A 12,629-nucleotide genomic window follows, 5' to 3' on the forward strand; every position below is an offset into this window, starting at 1 on the left:
ATTCTGTTTGATATTTGTTCATAATCTGTCTTTGCTCTCTGGAAACTTTACAGTCTGTTAATTAACAGTGTTCTGATTTACAAAGTTGTATCCTAGTTTGATTCTTTTTTCATAATGAATGTTGGGCACTCAGTGTGTGTTCTGTCAATCTGAAGACGTATATCTTTGAGGCACATGAATTTTCCTTGTAAGATTTCTTGAGTAATTTATTTCCTCTTCTCTGTTTGAATACCTGTGAGGGATTGTATTTCCTGGTTAGATCCAATTTTATTTTATGTCACCTATTTTCTTTCTCTTTTTTCTATTTTCTGGAGACTGCTTCAACCTGATCTTCTAACCCTTCTACTGATTTTATTGCTGTTATCTTAACTTATAAAAATTTTTCTTGTTCTATGAGCTTAAAAAACAGAATACTGATGTTTAATGTAAACAATATTCTCTTATCCTTCATCAAAATATTAATTACAGTCTTCTTAGAGTTTCTTCTGTCTCTATATTCTTTTTATTCAAAGTTTCTTTTATTATCATTATCATTATCGATTTAGGGAATCTCTGTTTTTCATGTTAGCCTAGTGATACTTGGTTGTATGCTTTTTTTGTTGTATTTTATTTTTTTGTTATTTTTTTTAATATTTTAAGCTTTTATTTCAATTTTAGTTAGCTAACATACAGTGTAATATTAGTTTTAGGAGTAGAATTTAGCGAATGATCACTTGCATATAACACCCAGTCCTCATCACAAGTGCCCTCCTTAATACCAATCACCCATTTAGCCCATCTCCCACCCACCTCCCTCCATCAACCCTCAGTTTGTTCTCTACAGTTAAGAGTTTATTTTATCGTTTGCCTCCCTCTCTCTCTTTTTTCTTTCCTATGTTCATCTTTCCCTATGTTCATCTGTTTTGTTTCTGAAAATTCCACAGGTGAGTGAAATCATATGGTATTTGTCTTTCTGACTTTTTTCACTTAGCATAATACACTCTAGCTCCATCCATGTCATTGCAAATAGCAAGATTTCATTCTTTTTCTTTTTTTAAGTTTTTATTTATTTATTTTGTGAGAGACAGAGACAGGATGAGCTGGGGAGGGGCAGAAAGAGAGGGAGAAAGAATGCCAAGCAGGCTTCACACCATCAGCACAGAGCCCAGTGTAGGGCTCAAACTCAAGAAACTATGAGATCATGACTTGAGTTGAAAACTGAAAGTCGGCGCTCAACTGATTGAGCCACCCAGGTGCCCCAATATTTTATTCTTCTTGATGGCTGACTAATATTCCATTGTACATATATACCGTATCTTCTTTATCCATTCATCAATTGATGGACATTTGGGCTCTTTCCATAATTAGGTTATTGTAGATAACACTACTATAAACATTGGGGTGCATGTGCCCCTCTGAATCAGTATTTTTGTATCCTTTGGATAAATACCCAGCAGTGCATTTGCTAGATTGCAGGGTAGTTCTATTTTTAACTTTTTGAGGAACCTCCATACTGTCTTCCATAGTGGCTGCACCAGTTTGCATCCCTACCAACAGTTCAAGAGGGTTCCCCTTTCTCCACATCCTCACCAAAACCTGTTGTTTCCTCTGTGGTTAATTTTAGCCATTCTGACAGGTGTCAGGTGGTAACTCACTGTAGTTTTGATTTGTATTTCCCTAACGATGAATGATATTGAGCATCTTTTCATGTCTCTGTTAGCCAATTGTATGTCTTCTTTGGAAAAATGTCTATTCATGTTTTTTGCCCATTTCTGAACTGGATTATGTGTTTTTTGGGTGCAAATTCATTCTATGAAGTCAGCATTGCCTCAATTCCAAAGCCATACGAAGACCCCACTAAAAAGGAGAATTACAAGCCAATATCCCTGATGAACATGGATACAAAAATTCTCAACAAGATACTAGCAAATCAAATCCCACAAGCTAAAAGTTTAAGTTTGACAAAATACAGCATCCATTCCTGATAAAAACAAAGTAGGGATAGAAGGAACATACCTCAACATCATAAAGGCCATATATGAAAGACCCACAGCTAATATCACCCTCAAAGGGGGAAAACTGAAAGCTTTTCCTCTAAGGTCAGGAATAAGACAGGGATGCCCACTCTCACCATTGTTATATAACATTGTACTAGAAGTCCTAGCTTTAGCAATCAGACAACAAAAAGAAACAAAAGTCATCCAAATCGGCAAGGAAGAAGTCAAACTTTCACTATTCGCAGATGACATGATACTCTATGTAGAAAATCTGGAAGACTCCACCAAAAAATTGCTAGACAGATATATGAATTCAGCAAAGTCACAGAATACAAAATCAATGTACAGAAACCTGTTGCATTTCTATATACCAATAATGAAGCAGCAGAAAGAAAAATCAAGGAAATCGATCTCATTTATAATTGCACCAAAAACCGTAAGATACCTAGGAATAACCTAACCAAAGAGGTAAAAGATCTGTATTCTGAAAACTACAAAACACTTATGAAAGAAATTGAAGATGACACATAGAAATGGAAAAACATTCCATGCTTATGGATTAGAACAGCAAATATTGTTAAAATGTCTATATTACCCAAGGCAATCTACACATTTACTGTAATCCCTATTAAAATACTACCAGCATTCTTCATGGAGCTTGAACAAATAATCCTAAAATTTATATGGAACCACAAAAGTCTCCAAATAGCCAAAGCAATCTTGAAAAAGGAAAGTAAAGCTGGAGGCATCACAATTCTGGACTTCAAGCTATATTACAAAGCTGTAGTCATCAAGACAGTATGGTATAGCACAAAAACAGACACAGAACAGAATAGAAAACCCAGAAATGGACCCACAGCTATATGGTCAAGTAATATTCAACAAAGCAGGAAAGAATATCCAATGGAATAAAGACAATCTCTTCAACAAGTGGTGTTGGGAAAACTGGACAGCAACATGCAGAAGAATGAAACTGGACTTTCTTACACCATACACAAAAATAAGTTAAAAATGGATGAAAGACCTAAATGTGAGACAGAAGGCCATCAAACTCCTAGAGAAAAACACAGACAGCAATCTCTTTGACCTCAACCATAGCAACTTCCTACTAGACACATCTCCATCAAGGGAAACAAAAGCAAACATGAACTATTGGGATTTCATCAAGATAAAAAGCTTCTGCACAGCAAAGGAAACAATCGACAAAACTAAAAGGCAACCTCCAGAATGGGAGAAGATATTTGCAAATGACATATTGGATAAGGGGTTAATATCTAAAATCTATAAAGAACTTACCAAACTCAACATCCAAAAACCAAATAATCTGGTTATACACTTATTTTTAAGAGTAAACTACTAAAAATCTGGTAGGAAGCTCGGTGTGAATGGACAGGGTATTGGAGGACCCCTCAAATATCTGCATCTGTGGGTCTTTTCTCATTCCTTCTCCAAAGAAGAATCTGCCAGTCTTTTTCCTAGAAGCTGTAAGTCACCTCATGGCCAGTGTTCTGGAAACTCAGTGAGGATAAGGAAATTTCATCATTAATACAAACACTTTCACTTAATCTCCATTTTCAGCCTAGTTCCTAATTCCACTTGCAACTGTGTCTGCTATCCCCTGGCTTCTCCGACTCAATTTCTTCAGACAGTAAACGTATCTCTTTGGTGTATGACAGAAGGACAGTTGCTTGGCTGGGAAGGGCAAAGCAAGGGCCCTGGGTTTCTCTACCTTTCATAATACAGATTTCCAATCAATTTTTAGCTCTTGCCCTGACCACCACTTTCCAAGTACCTATTACATCCAACTCCAAATCTTATCTGGAGTTTTAAATGAAAATCAACTTACTTTCTATGGGCATTTGCCTCTTAAGGAACTTAAATTCAAGCTTTCTCCAACTTCTCTCTACCAAAAATGTGTCCCATTCTTAAAAGTTTATATTAAAAAAAATTCCTTTATTATAACCTAAGTTGAAACTAGGGAAGGAGCAAAAACTTAACATGTTTCTTCAACATAACTCTATTTCTTTCATGCTTTCTAAAATGGTACTAAAGTTTTAAGATAACCCAGTGCTATAATAAAAAGTCTCAGATACACTGTTTTTTTCTCTGTTTGATTTTCTCTCACCAACACTGTGGCAAGGCCTAGGGAATTTATTCTGATAAACTAGACTTCCTTAATCTGAGGATTCCATGTCATTTACCAATTTTGGAAAATTTTGCCCATTATTTCAACTACTGCCTCTCCATAATGCATTATTGCCCTTGTGGAACTCAAATTGTATTGATACATTATGTTTTGTCATTCTCTATTCATGTTTCCTATTGTGTCTTCCATATTTTCTCTGTCTCTCTGTGTTGCATTCTGAATAATTTTTTTTCCCTTTTTATATCCAATGGTTAACTCAGCCTTTAAATTTCAGATTGTAGTTATTTGGTTTTTTTATTTCCGGGAGTTGAATTTGGTTCATTTTCTGATATGATTACTTTTTACATTTACATTCTTATTCCTTAATTGTACTTGTGATACCTTCTTTTATTAATTTAAACATTATACATACACACACACATGTTTTATGTTCTATATCAAATAATTTCAATATATATAGACTAGGCAGGACTGATTCTGCCATATTTGTTTCTACTAACTCTCAATAACGGTGCCTTTTTTTTCTATGTTGTTTTTGTTTGTAAGCTCAGATGTGCCTTTAAAGCCTCGAATTCATTCCTCCAAAAAAAGATTTTAAGTCTCCTTCAATATGGTAGGTTCATGGTACTATCATCCCTACCCTACTTTAAAATCTCAGCTTAATATCTTTGGAAAAAGACAGCTAATATGCATTTGAATCCCAAAACAATTTGAGATGTTAGAGTTATACATTCTCCGGGAAGAGTTTTCTACCTCCACCCATAGCCTGGCCAAGAGAATTTTGTGAACTGAAGTTAGTAGGTGGAATGAGGCCAAGTCATGAAGAACACCGTATAAGATAGGGGTGCCTGGGTGGCTCAGTGGGTGAAACGTCCAACTCTGGCTCAGGTCATGATCTCATGGCTTGTGGGTTCAATCCCCGCTGCAGGCTCTGAGCTGACAGCTCAGAGCCTGCAGCCTGCTTCAGATTCCGTATTTCCCTCTCTCTGCCCTACCCGGCTTGTTCTGTCTCTCTCTCTCTCTCTCTCTCTCTCTCAAAAATAAATAAACTTAAAAAAAGATAATGTTAAGATAATAGGCTTTAACATGGTGTTTGGGCTGGTGATGGGAATGTAGTGACAGGGCAGGTCCAGGGAACCTCAGCTATTGATTCAGGGGATCTAGTAATTGTGCACAGCCTAGTGCTTAAGCATATTGCAATCAGACAGATAAACATGTAATTCCTGTCTCTGTTAGCTGAAAGCTCTCTATACTAGAACTATACTAAACTTCTTTCAGACTTCAGTATTCTACTCTTAATCTTAATCTCCATGCATTAGCATGTGGATACCAAGAAAATTTCTCCCTCCACATCCCCAGCGGTAACACTTCCTCCCTTTGGACTGGCTACTTTCAACTCATCATTTAGATCTCACCTCATATCCTCTGAAAGGAGTCTACACAAGAAAAAATCACACAGTGTCTAATAAGCTCATGTTTTTATGGTCACTATATTTTTAAAATTTGGTATATGATATGTAAATGTGTTATTTCATTAAAATTAAGCATTATTTGTGTATTTTAAGCATGTGTTTAAATTGAAATTTTGCCAAACCTCAAAGTACCACTGCAGAACACAGTTCTGAAAAACACTGCATTATAGGAAATTCAAAATATTAAGGATCATAAAAAGGGAAAAGAAGATTTCAGGCAGGGCAGAAAGAGGAAAATCTAGAATAGAATCTAGAATAGAAATCTAGAATAAGGGGATTGCTCATGTTTGACAAGGAGAGTTCAACATTGCTGAATTAAGTTCAAGAAAATGACCCATATACCCTTTTTGCTATCTTGGTCTGCTAATAACAGGATTGAAGCAGTCCTTCCATCTGTTCTGGATGTTGTCCAAGGGGCCAGTGAAGAGCACATAACAGAGACCTAAAACTGTAACTTCTTACTCAATTTTCTAGAACAATCCAAAGGAATTAAATCAAGTTTGCCCATAAGGAGAATTCTATTTCCCAGTACTAACAATAATAAAGAGTTTCTTCCACAATCAGACATTAAAAGCTTAAAATGTTATATGCAAAGCTGAAGAAGCTCAGAAACAAATCAATCCATAAGAAACTACATTTGATTCTCGAACAGTGCAGGGATTGGGACACTGAGCATACTTGAAAATTCCATACTTAAAAACTAGGGAAAGATGGGAGGTGGGGGAGGGCAGAGAACAGGGAATGCAAAAGAAGAGGTGGCTGGAGTGTTGATACAAAGCCCAGCTTAAAAGTTAAACAGTTTTTTGCCAAATTTCATTTTATTACCTTTATATACTGTGGATTATTCACATATCAACCTTGGATAGATCAAATCACTATAATGAGTGAGCAAAACCAGAGGATTCCTACTGACAGAAATTAAGGTGAAATTCCAACCTGGCATCTTGTACCTTCTAAGCAGCTATAAATGAAATACCTGTATAGTTTGGCAAGCATGGCTGCCATTGTTGGTGAGGATAGCAGAGATGGCCTGAAGTGTCCTTCCTGTTTCTCCCCAAGAAGCCACCAGACTAAAGAGACAAGCACAGGAAAGTGCTGTCAGAGACTGTCCTGTGCTGTCATTCATTCCAGTACTTCGAACAGTGATTTCCAAAAGGAGCTGGAAGAGAGCCTCTGTGAATAAAATAGAACTCAGTTATATTCATTCAACATACAGAACATTAAATGTGTATTTATTTATAACTTGCCTCATTATAAAAAAAATATTTAAGGCAGCTAGAACACTTACTTTGTATTAGTTCCTTTTTAGTTACCCTTCCCCCCACCAAAGTTAGAATATTTATATACAAAGGACCTCAGAGAACACTTAGTTCAACTCTTCACTTTTGTAAATAAATGGATCTATCCCAGGTTGTTGAAAAGAAATTTATCTTGAGGCATTCACACATTCAAGAAATATCCTCTCAAGTAATAGACTACTCACTGTACTTATTTAACCTTTCACACTGGGAAGAATTGGAGCTTCTTAAAATGTTAAGTGTCCAGAAAATTTGTTTGTGTAAAACAACAGAATACATAAAAAATACATGCTATAATTTTTTTTAATATAAAACTGTTTTACTGCTAACATAACAGCAGTTCACATTTATAAACAAGTATGTAATTCATTTTATACCCTAGAAAAACCTCCAAGTCAATAGGACAGATATCCTCCTCCTTCAATGGACAATGAAATTGAGACAGGGAGGTAAAGAGATTTTTCCAAAATGATAAAGCCATTTAGTGGCAGAGATGGTAAAGTAACACCTGAACATTTGATGGTCACCAGAAGTTTCCATGCAAAATTCCCTGAACAACTCTGTCCAAGAACTGAACCAACAGACCTGTAGGCATTTCTTCTGCAGAAGGGAAGGGATTTTGAAAATCCTTAAAGAGTGAACACTCAAGACGGAGAAAGAAACAGAATCAGAAAAAGAAAAATTGAGGAAGATGAAGAAAGGGAAAGGGAAAAGAGAGAGCAAAAGAAAGAGAAAAGAGAATTCGTGTACTGCAACTCACCAAAAACTAAAAGCCATCTGTGGTTTATTCGTTAACTCACAGAGAGCTAGCCTTCCTCTGTCCATTCCTCATCTCCCATGTATCTCATCCCTAGTAAGCCCTGTCACTTTCGCTTCCGAATTCCTCCACTTGCTCTGTCTCATGACCATCTTCCCAAACTATGCTCTCTATCAGCACCTGTTAATCAGACTACTAAAAAGTGTTCAAAAATTAGCTCCCACCTTCACTTTTGTTCTTTTATATCCAAAGAGAATTTTTAAACCAAAAATCTGGTTTTCCATTTAAAATCCATTTGCTCCTTTGTTAATTTGTCCCTACTCCTCTTCCTTCTTTCCATTCTCCCTACTTTTCTTCATGTGCCTGTACATCCTTCAGTCTTTCCTTTCTTTCATTTAGCCTTCCCTTCGTGCTTCCTTCCAACTATCCTTTTCCCTCATCCTTTCATCTACCCTTTCTCCGTCTGTCCATCCTTCCTTCCATCATTATCCTTCTGCCCCTTCATCTTTTAATTACTCAGCAAATATTCACTGAATTCTTCCTGTGCATGAGAAAAGATTCTAGGTTGTGGTAGTACTTTGGCAAACAAGACTAAGAATCTATGCCATCAAAAAAAGTTAGATTCAAGTGGAAGAAAACAGAAGTGCTATAAAATTAAGAACATTTTTTTAAGCATGAGGAGATAGTGAGTGACTTTCCATTTCTCCTACAACAATACCCAGGCTCCCTTAACATGATGAATGAAGCTCCACATGATCTAGTCTCTGCCTCCCTCCTCACCTATGGCAAAGCCCTCCCTCCTTTCACTCTCCACATCCTAGCCAATCTTTGTTCAGTCATTCTCCTTTCTGTGTCAGACTTATAGCATGCTGTCCTTTTTGCCTAGAAACTCAGTTAACTCCTTCCTACTCATCCTTCAAATCTCCAATGTCACATCTTCAAGGAGGCCTGTTATAGACTCCTAGAACTTCCTCTCCTTTCCCCCATACTATTTACCCATACCTGCAATCACACAAGCGTCCAACTGTCTGATGCTAAGTCCCATAATAACAGCAACAATGTCTGTACTGATCACCCCTGAACTATATGCTCATAGTACAGCACACAGGAGATACTATTACATTTAAGTGAATACTTAAGAACATACATTCCAACCTTCAATTGAACAGAAAGATAGATATAACAATGATTTTTTTTAACTAGACAATTTCTAAATCAAAATCCATTTGCTAAGAGAAGAAGCCTGGTGTATCATAATCATCAAGCTATCCCAACAGTGAGAGTGATATATATATATATATTTTCATGGATAAAATGAAAAACAAAGCATACTAATGTGATTATGCTATTAGATCAAAGGAAAAAACAGCCAGATTTCAATAGAAATTTAGTTTTAAAGAGCCAAATTACATCTTTGAGCTAATTAAGCCATTTCAAATAAGAAATATAAAGTGATGTTAAATCCCTCAATATAAAAATAAGTCAAAACAGGGAAGAGATAGGAAGCAAACACTGAAAGGATAAAAGAGAAACCAAAGAATTATAGCAGCATTTGAAACTGTTAACAAGAAAATAAAAACAAACAAATTAATCAGGTGAAAGTTTTAATAGAAGATGATTAAGCTGAAGCACACATTATAATTTCAAAAACAGTATTAAGAACAAGATCTATTTTGAAAAGCATAAAGGAAAGGGAGTATTTATACATAGACTAGATACTAAACAAGGTATATGACAACTAATAAAAGATAACTGAATGGCAGAGGATCTAGGAAAAAGAAATGACTAGCATGCTGTTCAAAGTAATAAATAGGATGTGTAGGTTTTAGTGGATATTTTAAATATTTCAATTATTTGTTAATTGACAAACTAGAGCTAAGAACAGCAAAATATCCTTAAATATAATCAATTAAATAAATAAAAAGCTTTGGTAAGATGCTGTGATGCCAAGTAATGCATCACAATAGTAATACGATCACTTGTGTTACCATAACAGTAATCAACAAGGTGCCTGCTTCTTACCATATGACAGCTTTTATTTAGTAGTAGTGTTTAATAACATGGGGTGGGGGAGGGTATTGTGTTTTTTAAATCCTCAGCTTGTTTTCATGGCAAGCACTCTCCTCCCTGACTAAACAAAAAAAAAAAAAAAAAAAAAAAAAATCCAACACAAAAACTAATCACCATGTGACACCACCACCCCCCACAGCCAAACAAACAAACAACCACCAAAACAAAACCTGTATGATCTGTAATTAGGTTCTCACATGTGCGTCTAATAAACACCAAATAGCCAAGTAGAAAAAAAAAATCAAACTCTAGTCCAGACCAGCAGTGCGGTCCTCAGATGAGCAGTACTGGCAACATCACCCAGAAATTTACTCTAAATGCAAATTCTTGGGCCCCATGCCAAATCTACTGAATCAGAAACTCTGCGGGTAGGGCCCATATGATTCTGATATGAACTAATGCTTGAGATTTAGAAAAATCTAGACTTTCAAGGCCCATGGTTAGCATCAGAAAAAATCAATTAGCCAATTTCAAACTTATGCCTCCATCTCTATTTCTATTCCTCAAGAGCTCCTAACTTCTTTATGTGTTCAACCTGCATCAATAGCAAGAAAGGCATGTGTTCATAAAATTCAAATACACTTTACAAAAAGCAAACATATTTACTTAATGGAAGTTGCTACTAATTCAAAAGCATTATCTATAACAAAAATTAATTTTTATTTATAATGAATACAAAAGAAATGCCCTGTTTGGAAAGTAATTGTGCTGTTTGGGGTTGGTAGCATTTGTTCACTTTCTTCCCACTTTTTTAACTATCCAGAATAATATATAAAGTTAGAGAAAGTCAATGTTAGCTATTTCGGCCAAAGGTTTAACAAGAACGATTTAAGTTAGTAGTGACTTATAAGGCTTGGATTATTTCTGCGTTCCAAGGATTTATGTTTTGCTTTTTTCCCCATCATCACAATAATCAAGAAATGTCTGTGTGTGAACTAAAACTCTAAAACTGGAACTCCAGTAGAACATAGCAAAATACCTTAAAATTTATACCCTTGCTGTTTCAATACATTAAAAAAAAAAACAAACAACTGCATTACAGGCTGCTGTACACGCTTCGTAAGAGAAGCTATTTACATTCAAAGACTTCATTCAATGCCCAGGGCTCTCACCTAGGACCTCTGGGGGCTCTGACTGGAGGCCTTCCGGCTGCTGACCCTGAAGTACGTTAAGCAGGGCCTGTAGACTCCTCAGACACAGGGATGGATGAGAAAATCTCGTCTCCTTGATCAATTCAAAAACTTCACAAAGTCCAACCTCAATGATCTGTTTAAGATGAAAAAAAAAAAAATATATATATATATACATATATATATTATAACAGGTAAACTAATAACACTTTCCAGGCAGTTTCACCAGTACAGCTTATTGCCACAGCAAATGATTAATGCTGCAATATTTACTAGGCTAAAACAAAACAAAACAAAACAAAACAAAAAAACACATAAAAAAGCAAAACACAACCACCCATGGCATTTAATTCCAAGATACAGAAAACCATCTAGTTACATGAAAGGGTTAAAAAATTATGGCACTATTTTATTTGAGAGAGAGAGAGGACATAAACAGGGGAGAGGGACAGAGGGAGAGAGACAGAATCATAAGCAGGTTCCACACTCATCTCGCAACCCTGGGATGATGACCTGGGCCAGAATCAAGAGTCAGAAGCTCAACCGACTGAGCCACCTAGGCGCCCTACAATGGCAGTATTTTAAAAGTATTTATAGCACAAGGAAGCCATAATAAAATATAATAAAAATTTTAACAATGAAGTAGATACTAGGTTACATTCACTCAGAAAAAATAAACTCTATTAATTTAAAAGTTCATTTGGACTCAAGTACAAATCAGCATTCTTTTGTTAAAAGTCATGTTACTTGTTACTTATGAGCAGGAAAAAAGTCAATATAACTCATACAATGCAGAGATTTAAAAAGGAGCGTTTCGTCTTAGCCATTCCTATAATGGTACAATCACAATATTACTGTTTACTGATGTGTCCCCTCTTCTTATAGGGTTTAATCACCAAAAAACCTGCCTATCAAAAAGATCACTGCTATTTTTACCTTCATTATCTTATCATTCCTGATCAGAACCAAATCTGACTCAGTCCATATCTAGCAAAAGATACATCTGTAACTAAAGATTGACAGAGAAGTGTGATGAGCATAAATGTTTCTTAAACCCTTATTTTGTGCAACTCACTATAGGAGATATGAAGATACACATCACAACAGCCCCTGTCCTCTAAGAATTTATTCTCTAACAGGGTAAATGAGCCTTGTACATGACTCTTATCCAGTAGAGACCTCTGTTATACCATTTATTATAGTATAGCTGACCTTTTTTGTTTCCTTTTTCCTGTGGTCTCCTTATAGACAAGGAGCATGCCTGAGCTGGCTTAATATGTCCTGTGGCTAACCCAGTGCCTAGCACATGATAGGCATATAATAAATATTTAATTACTCTCCGTTGTGTGCTAAAAACCACTGCAAATCAGAAATAGATTTTCCAGACAATGGTCAAATCAGTTGCAGGCAAGTCACTTGCAGTTCTGATTATCATTTGCAAGGTTTCTGAAGAATACAGACATGACTGAGAAGTTAAACTAGTAGGACTGTCTTTAGAGAAGTTATCTAAAATACTAGTGGACTTAATTATAGCCAAGATTACAGAGGTGGCCTGTATAGAGTTTCAATTGATTAAATGCACTAAGCAGTGAAAATTTTCCAGTTGATATAGTTTCTTTTCCTGAAACACACTAGAAAGTAAAAACATGCTGTTCAAGATTTCTATCTGCTTATGCACTTACAGGAAATGAATCTGAACTCAAAGATCTCCTAAGCACAAAATATAGGGCTCTGTTCTGAGGCCAATGGGAAACTACTCTACCCTTTCAGTCTTCAAAAA

At 35.9% G+C, this 12,629-nt stretch overlaps 1 protein-coding gene across 12 annotated transcripts in view; it reads right to left on the reverse strand.

Moving 5' to 3' along the window:
• The window catches only part of MYCBP2 (MYC binding protein 2), a 283,218-nt gene that overhangs the window by 223,280 nt on the left and 47,309 nt on the right, over positions 1–12,629 (reverse strand). For all 12 annotated transcript variants that reach the window (XM_042928333.1, XM_042928362.1, XM_042928341.1 and 9 more), the window contains exons 4-5: positions 10,832–10,985; positions 6,571–6,767 (exon numbers count right to left, since the gene is read on the reverse strand). In XM_042928333.1, the coding sequence (XP_042784267.1) occupies positions 6,571–6,767; positions 10,832–10,985 (351 nt within the window). The remainder of the gene's footprint in view (positions 1–6,570; positions 6,768–10,831; positions 10,986–12,629) is intronic.

This window comes from Panthera leo, chromosome A1 (genome assembly GCF_018350215.1).
Source record: "Panthera leo isolate Ple1 chromosome A1, P.leo_Ple1_pat1.1, whole genome shotgun sequence".
NCBI lineage: Eukaryota > Metazoa > Chordata > Mammalia > Carnivora > Felidae > Panthera > Panthera leo.